This window comes from Solea solea, chromosome 1 (assembly GCF_958295425.1).
Source record: "Solea solea chromosome 1, fSolSol10.1, whole genome shotgun sequence".
Lineage (NCBI taxonomy): Eukaryota > Metazoa > Chordata > Actinopteri > Pleuronectiformes > Soleidae > Solea > Solea solea.
The window spans coordinates 37813987-37841103 of record NC_081134.1 but is presented as its reverse complement, the minus strand read 5'-3'; the positions used below and the strand labels follow the sequence as shown (position 1 = coordinate 37841103).

The 27117-nt window shown below is 42.0% G+C and overlaps 1 protein-coding gene across 5 annotated transcripts in view; it reads left to right on the top strand.

The window, feature by feature from the left end:
- The window catches only part of ncoa2 (nuclear receptor coactivator 2), a 51366-nt gene that overhangs the window by 11392 nt on the left and 12857 nt on the right, over positions 1-27117 (top strand). For all 5 annotated transcript variants that reach the window (XM_058623634.1, XM_058623652.1, XM_058623661.1 and 2 more), the window contains exons 2-11: positions 3256-3341; positions 11045-11152; positions 12326-12498; positions 15751-15854; positions 18610-18787; positions 20611-20799; positions 22623-22724; positions 24128-24268; positions 24570-24717; positions 25092-26445. In XM_058623634.1, the coding sequence (XP_058479617.1) occupies positions 11061-11152; positions 12326-12498; positions 15751-15854; positions 18610-18787; positions 20611-20799; positions 22623-22724; positions 24128-24268; positions 24570-24717; positions 25092-26445 (2481 nt within the window). In that variant the 5' untranslated portion in view covers positions 3256-3341; positions 11045-11060. The remainder of the gene's footprint in view (positions 1-3255; positions 3342-11044; positions 11153-12325; positions 12499-15750; positions 15855-18609; positions 18788-20610; positions 20800-22622; positions 22725-24127; positions 24269-24569; positions 24718-25091; positions 26446-27117) is intronic.

Genomic DNA, 27117 nt, shown 5'->3' with positions numbered 1-27117 from the left:
TCAGGCGCTATCTGATTGCAATCCGATCACAGAAATTGCCAGGTGTAAAGGGGGCCATTATCTCTGTCAAAATACCATCTTCTTTGGGCTCAGAAACACTAGAGAGTTAATTACATCCAACTACTGTTGTCCTCATGTAACTCTTCCAGTTTAGCATGTTTCCAGCTGTAATGGTACCCACGATTGACCTTTTCCGTCACTGTAAACACATCCCCCCACACACCAGGCACAGCGGTTTGTGTTTTACTTAAACAAAACAACAATTTTCCATTATGTATGTGTGACAATTTGAATCTAATTTTCTTGACAGTGATTGCGGTTTATGCCGACAATGACCAGGGACCATTCTTTGCGCTGCGTTCACACTAACCGTGACCCAGGCAGGCGTACAGTCGGAAAGGGCCACTCTTAAGTACACATTGATCTACTTTTTTTTTTAATGAAGCTTTTTTTCAGCAGTAATAATGCAATTGCTCTCCATATTTATTTATTTATGTATTTATGAATTGCCTTGTGGGGTGGATCATGCATTTTCGTGAGTCGTATACACCCCAGAGGCCAGACATCCCCCCACCTCTGGTTTAATAGGAGCTTGAACTTTTAACCTGATGATCTTTAACCTCCCTTTAAATACCAACAGATGGTTGGACTCAGGGTGTACTAGCCAAATAGTGACTCCTATGATCCAGACATGTAATATGCCAATGTCTCTATCTGATTTTTGTTATTTGTAAATACTGTTTTGATTTTTTTTTTTGTAATGTGGCCCAATTCTTACTTCTCTAATTGTGTGATGCAAGTTTTTAAGGGTAGCAAGAAACACAGTTAATAGAGCCACTAAAATGCAGTGGTAGACTTGGCAGAGTGGTTTGTTTTTATTTAGGTTACACCATGTGTCATTCAACAAAATTGTGCCAATAGCTCTTCAAGAGTAGGGCTGCCCAAGGAGCATAGTCTCTTCCTTATGAGATCTCAATCTGCAGGCGTTTTACATGCATACTTGGCACTAGTCTTGGATCACTCCAATGTCGCCGGCAGGTCTCCACCCCTAATATCACAGGAAGCATTGGCTCGGCTCAGCTGGTCTTGTATGTGCCTAACACTTGTTTGGCACAGTGTTACATGGTGAATATTACTCATATTGGCTCACTTGGGGCATTAAACTTGCATGTAAAACTATACAAGTGTCGACACATGCTACCGCATTAGAGGCCTGGGATGTCAGGAGTTTGTTACAGTAATGTAACCGTATGTACGCGTGTTCCCTTCAGTATTGCTTGTAAGACAATATTGTTTGTTTCCCTCTCTATGATTTATTTCCTCCTATTATAGTTGCCGATTGATTTTTCGGAGAGGAAATCATTTTTAAGTGGATCTTCTGAACAATTTGTTCAAATTTCTAAACAAAGAATAGATTTAACTCACAAATCACTTTATTTTATCTAGTTTGGCCATTATTAAAAATTATTCCTATCACATACACACTGCCTTATTCTGTCACTCAGTCCACGGATCAAGGGCTGGACTGAGACTGAGCATGTGAAAGCATTAAAGCCCTTAGGAAATTCCTCTAGAGTATGAGAACTAAGAGTCATGCAGGAAAGGGAAAAGGAAAGGTAGAAGGTAGAGGAAGGTGGAGTTCAGAAAATACAGTTAAGAAAATTACATTATAAAAATCAGATTGCCTGTAGCTTTTAAGAAAATGTGGTGAATAATGTCTACATTTAATATTTCGTTTGAATACAGGCCAGCAGCTTTTGTGTGTAAACTGTACACGTTGTTGCCTTCTGTTCAAAGTGATAACTCATCACAGATTTTTGCTGATTGCATGTGCAGCGGTACAGGATACTGAATATCACCTTTCTACACGACTTCCAGCTATGGGTTTGTGCAGGGTTCAAAAGGGGAATCGGTTTACTCTGTTATGTCAGCACATGACATCACGTGAGTACATTCCTCAGCTGGCTCACTTGGCAAGTATTTGGGAGAAATCACCCAGGCCAAGAGTGGCTGGCTGGCTCCTTTTCTGAATCAGGCTACGTGTTGTACAAGACACATAAACATTTCATTTATAGCTTTGTTTTTTTTCTGTCAGCATGGCTAAATAATCAATCACAATCCTCCCTTTTATTCAAAACTGCATTTTCTAATTATCCAATGGGAATGTGGTGTAAAACTGAAACGTTTGTCTAATTAATTGTGTGCCACAATTAAAAAGGTACGCAACGTAATGGGCATTAATGTCCCCAAGGAGATGAATATACTCTGTAGTCACTTGACTTGTAGCTTCATGCTAACTTAGTGCAAGCACTTAAGATGAATTAACATGTTGTGAATTGTACTACTAAATTCTAACCGCATTAAGTGACTAAAGTTAGCTTGCACGGGATAGGGTTGTCCTGTCAGTGTGTGTACTTTGGCCGTGCATTTTGTTGACTTCTTACGCAATCAGTCATAGAACAAACATCCCTGTCCAAACGAACACTAAAGCGGCTTCATTTCAAAAGTAACCTGCAACCATTCCGTACCATCACACCTGAAAACAGAGTGCATATGGCCATTCACATACTCTCTCTATGTGTGCAAGTGCAAACAGAAGGCGGAGTTATAAAATTGATCTAGCAGCTATTCTCAAATACTCCCAAGAACTCGTACAGCAGGCATAAACCTGCCAAATGTGATGTGTTTCCAAAGAAAAACATTCTTGTGTGGATGTAACCTGCAAGTGCAGCACTCGGCATGGTTTGGCTCTAGGAGCCCGAGTGTAATTTGTAATGTGGTGTGTGTGTGTGTGTATGTGTATATATATGTGATGACAACTTTCTAAATATTTGAGAAAACACAACATTTTTCACAGCTAGGACTCCCTAACACGGCTTATTCAAGATTTGTGAAGATCTGTGTTTTTTTTCTCCTTTATTTTTTTTTTACTTTTTTTTGTCCTGAGCTGGTGGTTGAAGTATGAGGAGACCTATCTCTGTGTGGTGTCAAAATATAGACACACAAAAATCTCGAGTCCAAGTGTATCAGTTGAAAGGTCAATAAAGATTAATAATCCATACATTCATCAACAATAAACTTGTGAGTTGCAGTCCTGAATATAATATCACGTTTTCTCTCTTGTTGTGGCCCTAGTAGCACAAAAATAGCACACTCAATTGGTGCTATAATCTTTTTTACGCTATACTCCGTTCTACCTTTGTGCTGATTCACACCATGTACTTTACGTTTAATGTTTGTTGTTGTTTCTTTCAGCAGGGAGAAGTGGATCATGCTTAAAGGTTTCCCAGCGTTACCATCTTGCAGCAATGGCCTGAGGGACTCTCTGGACTGAAACCAAGGTAAAAAGCATGACCAGTGCCAACTCTCTTTTTTTCACCCTGCTGTTTAGATTCTCCCATCCAAACACAAAATGCTCGGATGAAGCAAACATCTACTATTAAATAGAATTATTTTTGTATTAATATTGTACTTGGCCACATGAGAGTCAGAGAAAACAAGCTCAAGTGTCTCCTGCAACATTTGTTTTGTTGGCTTGTGTCCCATCTATGGTACTTAATTGGATAAGTGCTCCCATAACTTAACTTTGTATGCTAAGCTGATTCTTGGATGATTTCACTAGTTATAAGGAAAGACTATTAATGGTGGTTTTGATACAAAGATTTTTTTCCATTGAAATAAGAGGAACCATACTTTTTCTCTTCATCCATTTCCACACAGTTCCACTTTTTTGTGTTTGGTGGTGTTCTGATCCAGCCAATTTTGTAAAAGTGCTTGTTGCGTCCAATATTCCCTTTAGTCTGCAGTATTCCTATATTTTGTGTGGAAAAAAAGCTCCACTGAAACCATTATTCCTCCTGCAAGGTTGTTACTTTTCAGGTTACAGTTCAGCTGGTGCTAGAATGTGTCTTTTAGGATTACTGTATTGCCAGCAGGTCTTACAAAATCATTTTTGGAACATCTATCATCAAAATAATGGTTTCCATTGGCTGACATGAGTTTTGTTGGGGTCTGTTAGTTGGTGTTGAATTAGAACATGCCCTACTTTCTCCCCACCTTCTGTATTAGTCATCCATTAGTATGTGTTTATGGTCTAAATCCAGAGTTTACATTTCCTATGTAATATTTGTGAGGCAGTGCACAAGAAGATTGAATTTAATGTGGCCTTGTGTTTCCAGTAAGCTGGTATGCTTGAGTGTTTGAATGCACTTTATAACAGAAGCATTTATTTGCTTAAAGCAGCCATGTTCTTATGCTTTCATATCCTTTGTTGTAAGCTTGTTGTTTCGCTGCTTGACACTGGCACAGTGAATTAGGAATAACCTCCAGTGCTTAAAATGCAGCCATCTGTTTGCACGATTGGTTACAATAAAAAAGAATCACAGATAGATTTAGAGGTCCTGATCAATTAAAGCGAATAACCCTGAGCGATTAGCTCAGGATGTTCTTACATTTCACCTTATGTAATAATCTGATTTCCGTAGCGACATCTGAGTCTCCCTTCTGGCAATGCTCTCGGCCACAGTTGAACTGTTGACTAGATTGTTGTGGAGAGGAGCTTATTTACCAGTTAATCAATTTTGCCATCGTTTTGAGTCTTAGTCTCTTCTCCTCTCAGCGTTTCCTTTTGACAGCCAGAGCCCAACATACTGTGCCAGAGTCCTGCACCAGTAACCCACAAAAATGATGTCTCATGAAAATAAAATATAATTACATTGATCAACAGTTAAAAGTGGGCTTAAAAATAAGCTAAATGGGTGCAAGAACACCCTAATAAATGCAATTTAATCAAGCCTAATTTAACACAATGCTCATTTAAAAATACAAAAAATTCTGTGAACACGGTTTCTCAGTTGCTCCTTTATTACAGTAGTGAGAAAACAGCTGACTGATTTAAACTGGGGATATTTGGTTATCATTGTGTCATTTTGCATAACATGAGCAACAAATGTGTAAGTGACTTTCCACTCATCACACATCTGAAGTGTACACACCAGCTGGATAACCTCAGCCCAGCTTTTGTGTCTATTAGATAGAATCCTGACGAGTTTTAAAGTGAGCGTCTGTGTCGTGTCGGGTAATTGTGGGTAACAGGGTGGTTCTACTAACAAGCCTTTCAGGTGTAGGTTTACCAAATTACCCGTATGCACATCTCAGTCCTGTTCCTGTTCTGCAAAAGGCCCTCCTCTTCCCATCCTGTGACATTCTGAAGTGACGGCCTGTGTTAAAGATTCATGAGCATGATCAGCTTTCAGTAAATGGGGGGCCTGGCTCTTGGTTGCTCTCCGGCACTTTAGAGCCATTAACTTGCAGTGATTCACAAGTGGACAAGCACTTGAGTGGGACTTGGTAGCATGCAAGGTGCATGCCTCTCTGTGTGCTAAATGGCAACAGCCTGTTTGTGTGTTTGTGTCAGTTTTTGTGGACACATCGTTTTTTTGTTTTTTAATTAAAGATATGCCAGTAAATTGCTGAGATAACTTGGGGGAGGGGCAGGGGGGTTAATATAGATTAGATACTCTGGCTAGTACACACAAGTGGGCGAGGGATGGAGAGCTTGAGGAGAGAACTGAGACTTACCTTAATGTGCATAAATGTTATTATATGGGGCTGTGAAGAAATTAGTCTCTCAACATTTACACCCAGGATCTATTGAACACATCATACGCTGAGTAAACCTCTTCAGTGAAGAAGGATCATGACCTCTTTTCATTTCTGCATCTACTCTTCTGACTTCATTTTTAAGGGAAAATGAGTCCGGGAGAATTTTTGCAGTTCGTACGGGCTTTTTATCCACATGGAACGGGCGTTCTGGGAGCAATGAAAGGCTATTTTTGGAAAGCGGGTCCCAGAGTGGGGAAAATCTCAATACGCCACCCTTGCATTCACTGTCGCTATATTCTCTTCTATCTACCATCGTCGTCTTCCTCTTGTTTGGTCTTTTTTTCTTCATCTGTTACTGCGATTGTATACATTGTAATGTTTACACATTAATAATTGATAATAAAACTTCATGTAGTGATTTCGTACTACGTGATTTCCTGTGAATGAAGACATTTCCCAATGCGATGCTGTGTTTACAGAAAACCCTATTAGAACAAAAAAGGGGAAGTTCTGATTCCACGTGGATAAGGCCTAATTCTCTCTCTTTGTTGATCTGATTCCTCCATGGTCAGAGTGAAAATGCACATCACTCAAGTCTTGTTAAATTCATCCAAGATTCAAGGTTTTAACTTCTCTTAATCTCTGTCAGTCCATCATCACTTCTCTCCATCCACCTCCCCCTGTCTCTCCCTTGACCCAAACCTAATATCACAACATCTGGTTCAAGGCAACAGCAGCTGTCAGCAGGGCGAAAGTTCACCGCAGACCCCCGCCCAAGTTGCGTTCTGTTGAAATCAATATCGTTTTTAAATACATGTTGGTCTTTAATACATCTGACATGGTTCCAACACGTGCCCTGTGTGTTTTGGCTCTCTCAGCTCTTTTTCTCACCCAAATATTGGGACGTGAAATGAGAAAACACACGTCCTTGGGGCCCCTCCTCTATCACAATTTTCTCTTCAGTTGGTGGGGAAATAAATGGCCCGTGTTGCAGCCCTCCAGAAGCAGTCTTTATTGGTGTGCTCTTGTTCTCCGTTTCTCTCTTGGGGCCTGTTGTGCCAAGAAGTCATGTGAGGACAGATTACACACCAGTGAGACATTGTTCAGTGCCCCTCAGTGGTTTTGCACTTTCCAGAAGTGCCCTCATTATTACAGTGCAGGAGACTTCAAATACTTCTCCAATGGCTTTTGATGCAGTCTAATGCACTGTCATGCCCAGCTCCCTTCTGAGCTCCAGAAGCACTGGGTGTGTCTCTTAAATCAAACCCCTGTGAACCTACATGATTACAGGAATGGCACACTGGCACATGCCCTCTCCCCCTGGCAATCAGAGACAGACTTTTTTTTTTTTTTTTACTGCATCTATTTTTTCCCTCTCCAATATGCGATGACTGGAATGGATGATTCAGTTTTTTTTGAAGGTTCCACTCCACAGATCTCCCTACAGCTCACTTTGTGTGACTATAGCAGCAGGATTCTGTTTTTTTCTGGTATTAATTGCTAAATTTACAAATAACTTTTTAGTATCAACAAGACATGCTTGATACCTATTAGTTATGTTGCTATTTTTACAGTAAATAAATGTATTTGTTATTTACTGTATTTACTTTTGTTTAGTCATGTATTTACTTTTGTTTAGACTGTTACAACTTTGAAACTCATCAGCTACCAAAATTCCAGAAAGATCTTTACTTCTTTTACATCTGCACACCTCGCAACACAAAAGGAATCCCAATATTTAACATAATAAACGTGATATTTGGATGACTGCAACAAACACTCATACTGATTGGGTTTGAGATCTCGTATAGTCTTCAATGCAATATCAAGTCTGATCTGTGTAGCATAACTATTTCACCATTTGCCAGGCATTGTTTCTACTGTTGGGTGAATCCTGCCGTAAGTGTTGTAAAGTGTTAAAATTGATCGTGTTTTTTGGGGTGTTAATTGTGACACATCAAGTCATGTACAGGTTGGATTGTACTATGAGGAAATTTCAGCAGTCTGGGCAGGAGCTGCAGCAGCCCCGTGTTGTCTCTACAGTCCGCCCTGGCCAGACTCTTTGGCTCCAACTCAGTCCTGGAAAGCCTACTCCTGTGACACCTTAGATATAAGCAATGACACACACCTGTGATCGTCTCCCTCAAGTGCAACCAGTGCTTTCAAAGTCAAGTGATTAGTAAAACTTTTGCTTATGTGTTTATCTCTGCATAGCAATTTGTTTTTGGGTTACAGTTGGAAGTAAATGGTATTTAATATTTAACACCTGTCATCATTCCATGAAGTCCCAATATTTAAGTCGTATTTGTAAACAGCTTTGAATATTGGAGAATCATCAGCTTTGTGCTGCTGAGGCAGTGTTGTGGCTGCTGCTGTGGTTTAGTAGCCCAACCTTTCATTTAGCCCCGTGAGTCAGACCCACAGATGATGAAGATGAAAACCTGTAATGAAGTGAGACGTGTTGGATTCACACTGGCACAGCTGAGCTGTCGGCACACAAATATACAATTAAGTGTGCGTATACAGTATGTGGGAGGGACGGGAAGAGGGCAGAGTCTACTTAGGTGTTTACTACTCTTACATTATGGAAGTAACCCGAGTTCATCACAGTTTCACAGTTGCAAAACAAGTGCACGGAGGACGGCCCCTTTCCAGTCACATCCTGAGTGTGTAGCCTACTTTCCTTGAGACTGTCAACATTACAGTGCTTTGGCAACAACAGACTGTCATATAGGGAGAGTTTATGTAAGACCAGGTGCCATTCTTTTTATGCCATCATACCATTATTTCATCAACTGATATATTACATAGTGGTGCCCTCACTGAGTTCTGAAGAATATCTGTTTTTAAAGCTGCATTTGTTACCTTAATCTTGACCAGCCCCACGTTAACCTAAGCACGGATTTCACACCACCCATGACTATAACTATTCAACCTATCAATCGGACTTTATGTATATAGCACCTTTCATACAAAATAATGCAACTCGAAGTGCTTTACCGTTTAAACACAAAGCTCACCACCAAAATATACAGCAGATAATCCAAAAGAAACACAAAGAGAACTTTTATCAGAAGGTAGAATGACTAGTAACGGGCCAGCCTCAACATACAATACCGATGAAGTATAAGCGCTGACAGCTTGATGAACTGTAAATCTGTTAGAATATGTCAGCCACTCAGTCTTGTGCCAAACAAGGTTAGTCACTCCACCTGCGCTAACTCTGATTAAATCATACAGTATTTGCACACAGTACAGGTGTACCAGTGTATGACGTGTCTCATGGATCCACATTTGGTCATAATAACATAAAACAAAATCAGTTGAGAATCACCCAGATTTTTAGTAATAATTCTGCTGTACTGTTTTCTTAACATTTTGCTACTTGTATTAGGATATGGCAATTTGCTACTGTTGTTGACATGCTTTTTAAAGATGTTGTCCAAGTTGTATTCTTTCTTAATTTGGTGAGTGAAGGTAAAGGGAATAATTTATATGTGAGATGATGCATTCAGAGCGTTAAAGCAACCTATTAACATTAACTCTGGGTCTAGATTTAATTTGGCTCATGCGTCTCTGTAATTTTTTTTTTTTACTATTTGTTCAACAAGAAACCCTCCTTCAGTGACCGACAGGGATAATTATCTGAGTGACACAGCTTAGTACAGGGAGTGCAAACAGCTGACTGGGGATTTAGAGAAACCTGTAGGATTAGAAATCCATAGCTACTGTGCTCATGTCAAGATCAATCCCCCCCAGCAACGAAAATGGCCTGGTAGCCACGCTGTCTGGCTGTCTGTGTTGGTGTCATTGAAACGTGCCTGGTACTTCCAGTGTCTCTTATTTGTCTCATTGTACAATGACCCATCATTAAAGCCATGTCAAGGAGATGAAGGCATCCAATCATATCTTGCCTAACAGGACAGGCACAACCAATCGGGCCCTGAATCCCCATGGTAACTTCTACTGAAACACAGAGGCACAACCAATAGGAACAAAGAGTGCCATTTGGCTGTGGAAATTTAATGGCCTGTTTCTGTTGTCATTAATAAAAAGCACATAACTCCTGTGCTGCTACTGTAATGCACACATGAACAGACATACCTGATGGAATTTTTCCATCATTATCTGTCCATAGAGCGTCCAGGCCTTCGATATTACTCAAGTTGCTTTTCGTTAAAACAACAAAAATGTCATTTACCCTTCACAGTCTCCTCTATCTTTCTGGCCAGTCACGACTGCTTGTACCTCCACCGTTAAGCCCAGACACTACCATTAGCTTAAAGTAGGTCACTCTGGGCCAGGAGGGAGCCCGACTCAAGTTTGCATGGTCACTAGCTCCCTTTTCAGGGTAGCCTGCTTCTGCTAAGCTATGCTCTTGCACTCTGCTCTGTGCTGTACTCTGCTGTTCTCTGTTCTGCCTTATGTAATGGCTGAGCAGTGAGCAGTGTGTGTCATAGCCGTTTCCATGGTAAGAGTGGCTATGAGTGTATCACAACACAGCATGCCCCCAACCTTATGCACTGGGCAAAGGGTTTTGCATCAGACAATAAATATTGTTATGCATTAATATTTTTTAAATGGCCCCACTTGTTTGGGAAGACGACAAGTGTTCTCAGCAGAGATCCTCCTGAAATCCAAGGCCATTACCGATCATCCATATTTGGTGCATATGTGGTAATTAATAAGACATTACTCTGATCAATAATTGATCCTCTCTCATCCTGTAGCATGAAGTTCAGCCCGTGCTGCCTTGTCTGGTAAAAGGAGGAGCACAATAAATGATATGATGGGGTGGACGAATCTCAACATCATCTGTAGAGGGTCGATCTTTCCACATCTACTTGTCAGAGGCTCTCAACTTGTATTGCAGAGAAACCCCGTTAGATTTGTGGGGGTTGAGTAACAGAAACCTCACTCCAACATGCACAACATGAATTCCCACTTAGAGATCTCGGTCTTGCATTTAATTTTTAACTGCGTTTTACAGGCAGATGCAGGTAAAATGTTCTCGGAGGCTCACTCGGTAAACACAGACATATGTTATGATTGTAAAGCCACTGTTAACTCGAGCTGTGATCTGGCTTTGCCTGGTTTTGTGTAACTGATGGGTTTTTCTTGGTACATGGCTGAGCGTTCAGTCTGGTGCTGTGGGCAAAGTACAGTGCTCTCATTTCACTCTCTCCTGGGAGAGGTTCACCATCAGAGAGAAATGATTGAATCTGTTTCTCTGCTCTATTTTCACTCACTTCTACAAGTTGAATGGATCAACCTATACCCTTGGTGCAGGCGTGCGTGTGTGTGTGTGTGTGTGTCTGTGGGTGTGTTATATGAGTGTATTCATGTCGGCATGCTCACACATCCTCTTTTCTTTCTTTTTAAGTGGGTCTATCAGATGTTGCATATGTAAAACTCTGTATGTTTTGTGTTTTTTTTCCAGGCGCTGATATGCATTGATGATGAGTGGAGTTGGTGAAAACTCATCTGACCCTGCCAGGGCAGAGTCAAGAAAACGCAAAGAATGTCCCGCTGAACTTCTAGGACCCAGGTAAAAAAAAAATTGTTAAACCTGTCCATGTCAAGAAGACAGATCTCCCTGAAACAAAACTTAAGGTTGACTTTGGTCTGTTGGAGCAAACCTGTTGCAGGAAAATCCACACAGGCTCAGGGAGAAAATGCAAACTCGACACAAAAATGCCCTGGTCGGCCAAAAAGTTCTAGTCCAGAACTTTCTTACTGTGAGCTGACAGCGCTAACCACTGCCCAGCGTCTGCTATTGCTAAAAAAATGTTTCTCCTCTACTAACTGCAAGATTGTGAAATAAATTTCTTACTATCATATTATGCGCAACAGCATCATATTAGTTTTCAACACTTATATAAACTGTGATGGTTGCTATAAACCTGTTGTACTGTGGAATTCTGTTTGCATAGTACAGTACTATGCAGAAGTCTTAGGGCACCACCAGCTTTGTTGTTTTTATGTCGTCATATTCTGTCATTGTCATTTGTATTGGAATGATTTGACTGAAAGTTGGTCTTATATAGTATATAATAGATCTTTTTCACTGCAGATATTTGTTGACATTAAATAGTAGGACAAACATATATTATACCAATCACATTAATTAGGGTTTCACTTCAGGTTTAAGATGCCAGGGCCGTGCTGTTGAAGTTTAAAGGTGGGTTACGCTAGACACTTGACACTTTAACCGTTAGAAGAATATATAACTTCATACATGTTTCCGGCATTCTCTGTATGTATGTTCCGATAAAGTGATTGAGAAATTATACTGAAAAACAAAAACAAAAACAACAAAGATCTCATGGTGCCCTAAGACTGTTGCACAGTGTTTTTCTTTAATAATGTTGAGCTTCAGAGGTATATTTCGAGTCGTATGGAGCATAATTGACCCCAGTTTTATTCGTCTATGCCAATGTTTGCAGTGGATGTTGTGAACTGTCATTTAACAGCTATGAAAATGAAAGTGATTTTTTAGTCATCATGCAATATATTTGTGAACACTCACCTCTCATGGATTTATTTTCCTTCCTTACTCTGGGTGCTTTCTGACTGCCTATTCAGTTTGTTATTACAGTAGAATTGGCAATTACTGCACGTTCATTTGCACATCACAGAACCTTTTTTTTGCCATACGTCTTTCTCTTTTATGCCTTTACCTCTGCTTTTTCTCACCCTGCTGTTCTCTTTGTCACTACAGTCCCAAGCGGAGCAACGAGAAGCGCAACCGCGAGCATGAGAACAAATACATCGAAGAGCTCGCCGAGCTGATCTTTGCCAACTTCAATGACATCGACAACTTCAATGTCAAGCCTGATAAATGTGCAATCCTGAAGGAAACTGTGAAACAAATCAGACAAATAAAGGAACAAGGTACGAGTGGCAATCCTTTAAGTTTATAACACTTTGTCTACTTCTGTTGAAGGCGATGGGTCCCAAAGTACAACAGTGGAAAAACACAGCTTCCTTTCAACTGGCTTTTTCAAAAAAAAAAAAACTTAATTTAAATTATCTGTTCATCTACAGGCTGTCTCTTCAGTTTTATGACATGCAGCCTAGATACATACTAAGTTTAGTTGAGTACCTTCAGATGGGTTTACCAGTGGTTTGATTTGTAGATGTTTGTACAATGAATAAGGTGCTACACTGTCGTGAATATGCTTAGGATTACAAGGCCCTGATACAACCACAGGAGCCACAGGTGGCACTGTGTTGGCAGAAAGCTCAGATTTGATGGTACAGTATAAATATTATGGTTTGGGATCTGCTCCATACACGGTAATTGATGTTGTTATTAAAGAGCAGCACAATTGATTTAATGTTCCCTCCACCACTTCATCATATAATTTGCATGAACCAGAGTAGTTTAATGTTGACTGCTGGTCTTTCCCACTTTAATTCTGAGCCAGAACATCAGGCAAATGGATCAGTGTGCTTGGTTGCACTTGCCAGCTTTTTCTTTTCTAGTAGTCTTAAGCAATTACATGGCATCTGCCTTTTTCTTCTTCTTCTTTTTCTTTCTCTTTTTTACTATTTTCCTGTTTGACATGAGTTTCCACACAAGTGTAAATGTAGCTTAAGGCTAAGCAACCAGGCAAATACTTAAATTATGATTATACTTTGACCATGCATGCAGAAAAAGCCCCTGTGTCACTGGTAGACAAAGAGTGGCCCACTCTTTACATTAATCCGACGAGCTGATAATGTCGTCATGTCATTTTGTGACTCACACATTATGTAATGATGAGCAATGTGATGCAAATATCACAAACAAACGCTGGCTAGCGTCTGTCACTCCCTCCCCCACTCTGCTGTCTTATTCCATAATCCCGTCCCTCCCTCCAACCCTTCCTCTTCTCATTTCCAGTTTTGTTAATACACCTGACAAGAATGACGTCCCCCTCCCTGCTTCTGAAGCTTTGATTGTGCTTGTGCAGCTACTAAAGAGGGAAGAGCCGAACAGTCTTTTCCATTCTGCTATTTTCTTTACACCTCGACGGCAAAATGGAGTTGCATTTTTATCCTGAACGTAAAAAGCTTCTGCACCTTGTCTGTGTTCAGGACAGCAGTTTCAGCTGCCATTCTCTTTTTTTGTCGTTGTACATCTTGTTGAACCACTGATGCTCTGAAAGCTCATTTAGTTTTCATGCTCCGAGTAGATGTTATATCATTTTACTACCCCCATTTGTTCTTGTCATTGCACCTCATCTGTCACCCGTTTAGTGTTATGTTGCAGGGTTGTATAGGATAGTTTGTATCTCGTCTTCTCTAGGCCTTGGATTACTTTCCCCTGACAGCATCGTTACTGTGTAAAAGATATTCTCAGTTTATGGTGACTCTATTGAATATATTAAATTACACTAATGTGACTCAATAACTCTCACTGATTGGTGTCACAGCCCTGCAGAGAAGTGCAATATAGCTTTGATGGCCTCTGCGAAAGTGCCCTTCTATCAAAAGCTGTTAATTCATCCTTGTTTGTTCCTCTCCTTTTGCCGACATACATTTGTTTTTTTACTTGTGTTTTTGTGGATTAGTGAGCATACCCTTTTTCTTGTGTTACCATTTTGTTACATGATAACAGAAAATTTGTTGAGTAATAATCTCTTTACTGAGGCAATAAAATAATGGCATGCCCAAGTGTTTTATAGCTTCCTTTACACTCCTGTTCTCACTTGTGCCAACACAGTAAAATCTCAGCTCTCATTGGCTGGAGGCAATTACATACACAATAACTGCTGAGCAGCAGCCAGCACATTGTTCTGTATTATATTTTAATTCATTATACATACAATATGTTTAAATTGCTAAAATGCTCTTAAATGTAAATATCTTTGTACAGATTATTAATGCATTTATTGTCAGTTACAAATCCTGTGATCAGTTTCTTCCTCCGTCTGTGGCTCAGTTCTGCAGACAGACAGAGAGTCTGTGAAGGAAGCACTGACAATGAGTGATGGTCTGTACCCAGGGCAGCTGTGCTGGTATACTGGGCCCCGCTGGGCCTGGAGAGGTCCTGCTGATGCACACATCATTAATGCTGAAAGAGATGAATGTGGGTCTCGGTGCCGTTGCACGAGCCAAGGTCCAAACCTGCATTTGTGTCAGCTTTCACACGTCTACTCTGAGTGGGGGGAAAAAAAAAAGGAAGGATGTGATTTTTGTTTGATTTCACCCACAATGTTTCTCACCATATGGCCAGCCCATTTCTTGGCATGGTGTAACAATTAAATGTGTCCCCCCCCCCCCTCCAGCAGCCCACTTACTTTGCCTCTCAACATCATCTCTAAAAGTAGGGCAGCCTACACTCTGAACATAAGGCTTCTCTGCATGATTATTAACCCAATCACTCACATGGACAAATGCATGGCACCATAGTGCAGGTACAGGCACTTACAGCATGCAGACTCACAACTAAAACCAATTAACCCAATCACATAACCTTTACATTTAACGATCTGCGGCAGTTAATAAGGCCACAGACCCAAAGGTACTGCTGCAACAAGTCACTTCTGCTGTATCCATACTTATTTATACATACACATATTTGAGATAGGCTTGTCCTGTGAGAACGCCAGGCTAGACAGTAGGAGCAACTGAATATTTAGGCCCCTTTTTAAATTCACTTGACTTGTATTCATGAATGTGACAGAGGTTTATGGTTGTTTTTTATTTAAATGGAGATTTAAGGTTTGCCCTTGCAGCTTGACCACTACTTGCTACTCTATTTGGAACAAAAGTTGTTTACACACTGTCACTGTGTTTTCATAATAGCCTTTTTTGTACATGACAATGCAATCCATCCAGTGGCTGCCACCAGCATAGCAGCTGCATGCCCTCACACACGCATTTACAATAACCTTTCACTCAGCTTGTTGCTCTGTTCTTGGGTCTGAGCCACAGCTGTGTTTTTTTAAGCCTCAAATTGTTTATTTTTTTCTCTTTTTAAGTCTTTGGCTCTGTTACATGTTTTAAGCTGATTTCTTTTCTCTTTTGACCTTCCTGTTTTGGTGTCATGTCATAGAATCCTTGATGTAAATTTCTAAAATTAAGATCTATTTTGTGGATCAGTTGGATTCACACTTTTTTTTCTTTAACTTTGTTCTCTGGTTTTTCCTTGAACAGAAAAAGCTGCAGCAGCAAATGAGGAGGAGGTACAGAAGGCTGATGTTTCATCAACAGGCCAAAGTGTGATTGACAAAGATGCCTTGGGACCAATGATGCTGGAGGTGGGTAGAAGGCCTTGTCTTGCTTAATCATGGTGTCATAGCCGGGAGTGAAATGTTATGAAACACCACACCGCTGAACACTCAAACTAAACAGTCACATAGGATATCCTCAACAGTTTAAATCATGATTGGTATATAATGAAGAGTGCGATCCACAGAGCACAATCTCAAATGGTGCCAGTAGTGGTTAGCCAGTAGTAGCCAGTAGTAGCCAGTAGTGCAGTTATGTGAAGTAAAAGCTGCCAGCATCTTGTATCTGCCCCGGATTGGCTGTAAATCACTGAGCGGAGCAATGGCCTCGTTGTCCCACAGAGGGCCACTGAAGTGTTTACGTATAATGGGAAGAAAGCAACAGCCTGGCGAATGAATCAGTCCATTGAGCCTGTCCTCTCACTCACTTCCTCCCCCCCCCTCTCTCTCTCTCTCTCTCTCTCTCTCTCTCTCTCTCTCTCACTTTTTCAGTTCTCTTTCCTCGCCCCCCCCCCCCCCCCCCCCCCATCGTTGCCTCTAGATCTGTCCTGTCATGGAATATTTATAGCTCTCCTGCTCCAGCGTCACTGAATCGACATGCTAACTTCCGTCTAAATATAGCTCACCGCAGCCTGCGTGCTTTCCCATCTGTCAGTAGCCCCAAAACACAGCGACCATCGGCCATTCACACCCGCTCCACTCTAGCCTTGTCCCCGTCCACCAGCCAGAGCTCATTACATGGTGCTCCAAGGAGAATGGCCGTCTGCAGGAAATGCACCCACGTGCCCCATGACCCTCCTCCAAGGCTCTCTGCTGCCCATTCACACAAGCACAGAGAGACAAAACAAGGCAGTGAAAAAAAAACATCCCAGTGTTGTTGTTTTAACCCTTTGGGAGCATGTCTTGTTCTTGTCACATGACCGATGTGACATATAGTTTGCATTCCTCTCACACTGGCGCATATGGCTGCCATTGTTTGGTATGACAACGTTATTAGAGCGATGATACCAGAGTTTTGGTACCAGAGATTCCAGAATTATTCATTTTTGCATGTCTTTTTTTTTTTTAATTAACAAAAGAAATCAAAGTTGGAAGAATATTCAACAATGCAGCAACTTGCATTATAAAATGACCAAATATTTAATAAATAAGTAAGTAAACATCTCATTTAAAAAATAAGCATATGGCTCCAACCAGTGCCAGATTCTGGTTCTCGGCCAGTTTTTCTGTTCACACATTTAGGTAGGTACAAAAAACGTTTTCTGCTTCTATTCTGGGCCCGCTAGAGACCAGTTTAACTTGTTTTAACAAGATAGTCGTGGGTTATCGTGCTAAAAATACATGTTTATCAAGAGGAGAGGAGAGGAGACCCCTACTCCCATAACAAATCCACCCTCTGTTTTATATTACACTGAGAAGATAAGCAATAAAGTCATATATCAAGAGAATAGGCTTCGTGCAAATAAGAACAGGTGCACAGAGAGTGGTGGTGGCTCATAGTATGTATTCTGAGTATATTCATTTATAAAGGCTTTAGTCATCTCTGTGTTGCATAGCTTACCAGGGCACTGTAAATTAGGTACTGGATAATGGCATTATGCAAGTGAGAGTGTCTGAAGGAAAGCAAGAGCTGGCACTGTAGAGTGTTTGCTCTGTTTGTATTTGCCCTACTTGTCCAGAACATGGTCTTTCCTCACACAGGGTGCACTTGCACAACCATGTTGCCTTTTGGAACCAGTGTGCTCCACGCAGTGATAGATGAGATCTTTTTAAGTCTATTTTCAGCCCGTGCTGCGTTAACTTGTGCTCGGGAAAAAGTCTGCACTCACGAGATAGTATGTAATCTGCGATGCGTGAGTCTGCCTCGACCAAGAATCAAGCCTGCTGGTTAATTTCTTGTGTTGTATGTTGTGCACGGTAGTTACAAGACCTGGCAGGGTGCTAAGGTAAGGAGAGGGAGAGATGAACAAATCTTTGACAGTCCCAATGCCTTGTATAAAAATAGATGAGTGTATTTTGGTTCCCAGACAGTTTTTTTTACATGTAAATACGTGCAAAGTGAGGTTAAAAAGGGCGTGTGTGTGTGTGTGTGTGTAGTTAATGATTATTCAAGCAGAGGTGAGTGCAGACACCCTGACAAGCATCTCTCATCTCTTATCTTGACACCAGTTTACAACCACCAGACTTCCTTTTAAGGGCTCCGGGTGATTTGACGGCCTAATTGACACCATCTTGTGTGTAATTGGTGACCTGGGGCTGTATTATTTCAATTAAGTGTTTCTCCTCCTTCACGTCCTCCAGTGTCTGCAGGCACACATGCTTTCTGTCAGCCATGCTGATGTTGAGCATCTGCAGAGAAGATGGAGGTGCACATTTAGTACTAATCACCTCCTTTTTTTTTTTTTAGACAATATGCAGATGTGAAGCCTGAGTAGTTTTGTCTAACTTTTTATTTTCCACAGACAACTAGACATACACAGAAAATGAACCCGCAGAGCGTCCTTCCTCCAACTTCTGCTCTGTAGAAAGCCCTGAAAATAAGAAATGTACAATACGAGTTTCAAACCAATACAGTAAAATTAACTTGGGTAGGACTAAGTATTAAACAACCTACTCTGTTACCGTATTTTTTGTACTAGAAGTGTGCACTGGTGGGATAGATAATTATGCATATTTTTTTTACTGCCCTACTTTTGCTTCCATCTAACTGTCAGAGATTTGTTCTGTATCCATGTGAAAGATTTAGTGAACAAATGTGTCTGCTCTGTCTTATCTCCCTCTCCAGGCCCTGGATGGCTTCTTCTTTGTGGTGAACATGGAGGGTAACATTGTGTTCGTGTCTGAGAATGTGACCCAGTACCTGCGTTACAACCAGGAGGAGCTTATGAACACCAGTGTCTACAGTGTGCTGCACGTCGGCGATCACGCCGAGTTCATCAAGAACCTGCTGCCCAAATCCCTTGGTTAGCCTCCAGCTTATTTTCCTTGCCAGCACTGGTTTTGTTCTCTGGTGTTTCCTACCCGTCTGTGTCAGTTTGGCATGTTTCTCTCTTACCCTGAAACTGCACGTGTGTCCTTTTGAGTTGAACCACTTAGACCTCTGCTTCTTATTAACACCCTGGCCTCATCTCTTGTGTGTTATTTAACTTATTATTTAATTATATTTGTATTAAAATTAGTTATTGTCTCCATTTCCTAACACCCTTTTGTCTCTTCATCACCCTGCTCAGAGAGTTATTTTGTAGGAAGTTAAGTTTGATATTATAGTAGAGTCAGTTTTAATGAAAACACCTCACGTTTATGGTTAAAACTGCTAAGGATGTGGAAAAGTGCTCGGCATTAGATCCAGGGTTGGCGTTGTGCATAACAAATATAGGTCCTTAATTTTCTCTTTTGCTGATGCTCAAGCCAGACATTTGCTCTTCCTCTTCTCTTTTCCCTCCCTCTCTTTTCACCTAATTAACTTCCTTTTTCAGCTTCTCTCCCTTGTCAGCAGTATTGCTCCCTATATTCTCATCTCATGCCCTTCCTTCCCCTTCTGTACAAGTTGTGTGTTATTCTCTTTCTCTCTCTCTCACACACACACACACACACTGTGCCACACACCCTCACCAAGTTCCCATTTTCATGTTCTCTCTTTCCCATTACCTAGCCACTACCTCCATGAATGCCATTGTCTTTATCCTAGCATTACTCATCCCAAGAAAACAACCCATTTATTATTATATAGCAGACATTGAGAGTACTGTTCTACAAAAGTCTCAGGCCACCATCAGGTTTGTTGACCCTATAGTGTCATTATTCCTTCATCACTTTATCAGAACACATCCCGAAACAAGTGAAACATGTATGCAGTTTGAAAATAATTGTTTTTATTTATTAATAGTAATCTTTTCAGGGAACAAACAGCTTCTACACGTTACAACGCTGGCTCTCTTAAAAGTGGAGTGGAACCCTAAATTAATGTTATTGGTTAAACTTTTGTTTGTCCAATTAAAGTATTTTATATCTGCTGTGAAAAAGTAGTATTACGCCAGGTTTATTCAAGGCATGCCCGAGCATTACATACATGTATGAGTTAAACTCCCCCCACCCCCTCCTGACCTTCTTTCATGTCTCTCATACCCACATCCATATCCTCTTATATGTGTCAGTGCAGCCCATCAGGAGCGCTCTTTTTTTTCTCAGTCCTTTCTCCACTTCCTTTTCTCTCCTGGTGCCTCAGATTGAGGTCTGAGTGCCAGAGTGGCAGAGCAGCACAGAGCAGAGAACCCTGGAAATGATCAGTGGTCTGTGTCCCAGATACTGGGAGATTATCAATGCACTGAATGAGATCACAAACCAGATGGAGTGTGATGGGAGTTTGCTGGAGTGAAATGAGTTGTCACTGTGACTGTACCCATCTCTTCGTCTCTGTCCTTTTTTCTTCTGCGTATGTGTGTGTGTGTGTCTGCTTTCACATGTTTGTACACGCCTGTGTAAGCGTTGGAAAGAAGAAGAAAGATTGGCAATGATGTTTTGGAGTACACGCATATGGAAGCCTGGCAGAGCGGAGGGAAGATTGCACAAGGCTCTTGAGTTCTAACTGCTCATTATGACTGATCTCTTCTTAACTGCTCACCCTCCCTTTTTTGTTCTTTTTACACCTTCATTCTCTCTCAATTTTCTTCTCATTACAGCCTCTACTTTGTAGCCCTTTTTTGCCTCACTCATTTGTTGTTCTGTTCTAGCTGCTGTAAACTTGGTCAAATAAAATGTCCCTTATCCCTTCTCGCTCCCCCTGTAGTTAATGGCGTGCCGTGGTCCAGCGACGGTCCGAGGAGGAACAGTCACACGTTCAACTGCCGAATGCTGGTCAATCCCCACAGCGAGAACCAGGATGAGACGCACGAGCATGAGTCCCAGCAGCAGAAATACGAGACCATGCAATGCTTTGCCGTTTCGGAGCCCAAGTCCATCAAGGAGGAAGGAGATGGTATGAAAGTGGGATCCAGAATTTGAAACAACAATTTTACTATCAAAATTAAATCAAGAGCAGTTGTAATAACTTGCATTTTGAAATAAATGTTGAAAACGTATGAGTAAAAAAGAAAAACTAAGAGCTTTAAAATTAATATTGGAAAATTAGGTTGCTTTCAAAAGTCTGTAATTATCTTTGGATAGTGGAGTATGTAATAAGAGGAAAAGGAAAAACTTATAGTAGTTTGACTGAAAAATACAAATGACAAAACCATAAACGTCAACCTCAGTAACAACAGGCTGATTGTTGCCATGTTTGATGTTAATCTTTAATTAGGAGGGCTGAGAGGCTTTCTTGTACGCAATATCCGAATGTGACTGCTGCTGAATGGAAAATGTTTTTAAATATTAATCCAAGTTGCTGCCATTTACATTTATTATGAGTGGAGATTGAATTTTAGTCTTACAACTGGCATTACATGTGAAAATAAGCAACTGATGAAGAGCAGCACTGATGCCACTCAGCTTATATCCATGAAAAGTTAAGTGACACAAGGGAGATGAGTGGCTGGGCAGCTGTCATTAAAGCCTATCTATAATTCATTTACATTCCTCCCAAATTAGCTTATGACTCCGAGGGATGGATGGGATTTAATCGTGTGTATTGCATCAGGGAGCCAGTGTTCTGATAACCTTCAAATAGGTTTCAACACAACAACATAGGAATGAAAATGCAAGTCGGGAAGCTGCATTTGTGCTAACCACTAGTGTAAACATCAACTCGCTTCTCCAAGGAAATGGTTTGAATTGTACAGTATGTTCTCCATGATCTCATTTTATTGTTCAGTCACTAAGAGGTCACTGGGCTTTTCCAGTGATTTTCCTGGCTTTACCCAGGAACTTGAGAGCCCGTAGTTCGAGTAAAATTACATCACAAGTGACTTTTCTTTGGCCAGAACTTTTCCGCACTGTAAAGCAAAGATTTGCAAAGCTCTGAAAAGCAAATGCAATATTGTACATTTTAACAACCTTAATCAGACCATATATTTCCCCTCCACAGTCAATAAAAGACTGTTTAATTAAAGTAATATGTTTAAAAAGTAAATATATAATTCCTAGTCTTGTCTCAGCCTGTCTTGCACTTGTGTGTGTGTGGAAGGAAAGGAAACAATAAGGAAAGGGAACTAAAAGAAAAGGACCTGAAATAGATGGATCTATTGGCCAGACCACCCAAGAGTCATGGTGGCATGCCTGCGTGGTCAGCCCTGGCAGGCTTTTCTTGGCAAGAAGCATGTGTGGGATTGTGGGTATTACTGGCACAGGAAAGTTAGATGGCATGCTTTCTGGGGTCACCCTAGCCCTGGACTTGGCATCATCTGTGTGTGTGTGTGTGTGTGTCATGATTGAGCGATGGCGATCTTTAATGTTGGGCCATTGTGAGATGGCACTTTAGGTGACACCAGCCGGAGATGCAAGCACACAGGCACACACATATTGTACATGTGCTTGCACACATGTGCACACACACCTTCAAAGGTCACACTTAATCATTTCCCTTGCCAGCAATGGCTGCGTCTCCTCATGAAAGAAGTGGGGCTCTGATCCCCATGCTCATTAATAACTGTATTAATTATGCTGCCTGGAAATAACATGCATTTCATTTTCTTTCCCTCCCTCTGTCTCTATCATTTACACCCCCCATCCTCCCCTCTCCGGTCCCATCCCCCTTTTCTACCTTATGTCTCCGTCCTGTCCTCTTTGTTACAACCTCCACGTCATTCCTTTCTTTCCTGTGCACGCTCCCTCTGCTCTCCCTCACTTCCTCTTTAATCTCCTCAGACTTCCAGTCGTGCCTGATCTGTGTGGCTCGCAGGGTGCCCATGAAGGAAAGACCCGTGCTCCCGACGCATGAGAGCTTCACCACGCGCCAGGACCTGCAAGGTACACAAAAGCATTCACACTAAACAAAATAAGGCAAAGTAGATTTCAAAACATTTAAAAGGCTAGTAGTTGTTGTGACTCTTCAAAAAATATTTTAGTGCCCTATGTAAGGGACCTCCTCCCAAACTACTTCATTCCATGTCACATGCCAATAAATCACCTTACATTGCAGTTTAGGTATTTGAAGATTATTATATCCCTTGTGAAGTTTCTTGTGCGTTAGAGGAACACATTTCCCGCCTCTGTCTACACGGTGGGAGGTAAAGTACCTGTCTGAACACTGCCTCAGTTGTCTGCGTTTCACCTGGTCTTTGATCAGGTTGTTCTATTTATGTGTGGCATGCAATCAAACAGGCACACACACACGAAATTGCTCACCCTCTGTAGTTACACACCTTTACTTCTGTAGGTATGCACGGCTAAGTTTGCCTGTCTTATAGTGTGATTTTCAATCGTAATCTTCTCAATTTAAAATTGACTGCATGATTTCTCTGTCATGGTTATCTGGGTGATATTGTGCTAAATATATGTCGCCTCTATAATCTAGGGCTGCAGCGGCGAATCGATTATTAATGAATTACTAAATTAATCGTCGACCATTTTCAGTTTTTCTAAATAATTAAAACAAGCTCTCTGATTTTTCAGCTTCTTAAATGTGAATATTTTCTGGTTGCATTGCTCCATTTGACGAAGAAGTCATTGGAACTGCAAAACAAGACATCTGAGAGCCTCATCATTTCGTCGTATCGTTTAGTAAACACCAATCAACATTTTTTTATTTTATGGACCAAACAAATACTTGATTAATGGAGAAATCATCAAGGGTTAAGCAATTATGAGAGAACCGACTGAATATTACAGTATGTGGTGTTGAATAAACAAAAAAACACCTGTTGTCGTTTCATGTGTGACAAGTTTTCCCTCAGTCTCTTTGGCTGCCAGTCACGCAGCAGTCAGCCCTTCAAGTGCGTCACTGCCTCCATGTGAATTGCAGTCTGTGAGGGTTTTTACACCGCTAAGTGAGTGTGCGTGTTTGTTCACACAGGTTGCAGTTGCACATTTGTCGAGTTCTAAAGATAGCAAAGTTGCCCTGGTGGTTTTATTTTAAATGAATCCCTCTACGTAGCAAGTGTCTTAATGGCATTCCTGCTTAATTTGTACTGACAGTAATTGTACTTCCCTTCTAACCTTCTAATCTTTCTGGCCAGGACCGTACACCACGGGAAAAATTCTCAGCTAAAGCCTGTGACAAGTTTTTCTTAACTTCTGTTTTACAAGGTGTTCTACATATTTATGTTTCCCTGATGAAATCCTCATCAGCTCGTTTTCGTGTGGGTTTCAACATGTGTGCAGACATCTCTGTATACCTGTGTGACTAAGGCCTACCTCATCTCTGTGTTTAGGTAAGATTACATCCCTGGATACCAGTCTGCTGCGGGCATCAATGAAACCAGGCTGGGAGGATCTGGTGAGGCGCTGCATCCAGAGGTTCCACCTACAGAACGATGGAGAGATGTCTTTTGCGAAGAGGCATCAGCAGGAAGGTAAGTGTCAACAGCAAGAACTGTCCCGTTTGATTCTTGGCTCTTGTCAGTTAGTTCCTTCAGTGGACTTTTGTATGACAACTGCACAGGCATGTAATGGGGATTTAATCACTGGTCCATTCTAACCAAAGCTGATGGGAAATTGTAGGCTTCAGCTTTGTGATCCTCAATCCAATCACTATTTTTACTGCAATTACGGCAAAGGAACTGAACACAGTTTACCATGTGTATACCAATTACTCGTCAAAGTAAAAATGATTCATGTGGGCATCTCCTGATTTGTGTGTGCATGTGTCCGCAGTGCTCCGCCATGGCCAAGCATTCAGTCCCATCTACCGGTTCTCCCTCTCGGACGGCACCATCGTGTCGGCTCACACCAAGAGCAAACTTGTGCGTTCTCCTGCCACCAACGAACCCCAGCTTTACATGTCCCTGCACATTCTACAGAGGTATGTCTCACCAAACTCCACTTGTGTCAGATGAACCAGATAGACAAATTTGCAGTGTGAACTTGCTTACATGTTTTAGCCTGTTTATACCCTGAAGCACAACCTGATGGCTTCTTGTGCTCTGTGTGGATGGGATAATATGGAGTACAGTCGTGCTTGGCAATGGCCTGGGTCTCAGGGATAATGTCACAATTTAGTCAGACATTAAGGTTAGCTCATCCAAAAACTAAACATAATGTCCCTCTTTTGTATGTAAATGTTTACTGGCAACCAGGTTTAGTTTGTTTTGTTCAAAGAACAGTTTGTATTTCTTTATTTGCTAACCTTTCCAGATGTTAAAAGATTATTCAGCAATAATATGTTTTTGCCTCTAGGGAGCAGACTGTCTGTGGCATGGGCCAGGATATGGGTCCTGGCAATCAGGCCACAGGGATGGCTCCAAGACCTATGAACTCCTCCACTCCCTCCATGACTCCCCCAACACCAGGCAGTTTGCCAGGCTCGGGGCCTCAGGGCCAAGACACTACCATCAGCAGCAACAGCACACCTTTCTCCCCTCCAGGCCCTGCTGGCCCCAGAGAACCAGCAGCCATGGGCCATATGCCGGGCTACCGCTTTGGCTGTCCGCCACCACACAACCACACCGGAGGCATGCAACCTCCACAGCAGGGCCAAAACTGGAGGATGAACAGCCCTTCACGTGCTAGCCCCAGCCCAGCTGGAGGCCCCCATCCACCTCAACAGAATTCTATGCTGTCACCCAGACACAGAGGCAGTCCTGGGGGGGCAGGCAGTCCCCGTGTAGCAGGCCTGCACTCACCGTCTCCTGTGGGAATGTGTGGTGGAGGATCTGGAGGAGCAGGCAATAGTAGCACCACTAGTGCCCATGCTAACAACTACACTAGCAGTTCTCTGTCTGCTCTGCAGGCCCTAAGTGAAGGCCATGGTGTAGGACATGGGCATGGACCCCCTCATACACACACACTAGGGTCTCCAGACCGAAAGCTAGGCTCCCCAGCAGGGGTCACACCTGGATCAGGGGTAAACTCTCATCTGATGTCAAAAATTGGAGGTGGCAGTGGTGCTGCTGGTGGTACAGGAGACTCATTTGGCCCTCATACCGATGTGGGTCAGGGACACGCACAGAGCCAGACAGAGAGCAACCTAATTGAGCCCAAGGAGGAGAGGGAAGCGCCGCCTGATGGTCTTGACCCTCACAGCCGTCTTCATGACAGCAAGGTTCACACGAAGTTGCTGCAACTACTCACCACCAAGCCAGAGCCTCTAGAGACGCCCCTGTCCCCTGGTGCAGGAGGTGAGGGCAAAGACCAGGCTGGGACAGGGGTCCGGGGTGGCCTCGCGGTAGGAAACACTCATGCCACATCCCTCAAAGAAAAACACAAGATCCTCCACCAACTGCTTCAGAACAGTACATCTCCTGTAGACCTGGCCAGACTCACTGCAGAGGCCACGGGCAAAGAAGTGGGCCAAGACCAAACCCAGGGAGCTGGTTGTACAGCTTCTGGGTCAGACATTACTCCGAAGCAGGAGCCATTGAGCCCTAAGAAGAAGGACAATGCCCTGCTACGCTACCTACTGGATAAGGATGACACTGTACTGAAGGACAAAGTCCCTAAGCTGGAGCCTGGGGAGGTCAAGGTCGAAGGTTGCAAAGCCGCCCATGTCAAAGCGGAGAAACAAGATGCAGGATATGACCGAGCTGAGCAGGTCAGTGTTGAAAAATGAATTGTCTACTGCACCATTTCCACCTTTGAAATCATACCAAAGAAAAAAGGTTGTTGTGGTGCTTTTAAAATGGTTTTGAAGAATGGTACGTTAACTGTAACCGCTTTACACTGCAAGTTACATTCACCCATTCACTCACACACTGAATACAGTTTCATCAGCTATTTGGAGTTTGGTGTCCAAGGACACATCACCATGCAGACTGGACTCTTTAGATCAGTGCACAAACCAAAAAGTTTTGCCCTGTGCTGCTCTACTTTAGTCTTGTCTCTGTCTGAACATTAATCTGGGTTTGGTAGCAGATTTTAGCTCCTTCAAATCCTATTTTCACACATGATGTTACAGCTAACCACACAAATGGTCTGAAAGTGTAAACGCCAAACAGCATTTGTGATCCATTTACATTCACGTTTAGTTATGCACACTTACGACATCATGTATGTTTTTTATTCACATATATAAACACATCTGGTCCTTTGACAGCTTATGTGTTGGCAGCACAAACTGAGGGAAGCTGTCCGCCAGCTTCAAACAACTGTGACATTTGGAAGGAGCCCCTGTGGTTCCCCAGCCATTTGATCCTGTTTGCATTTGGCCAGAACCCTCAGGTTTGGCAACAAGCTCAGGTCAGACCTGGCACTGAAAGAGAGAAGA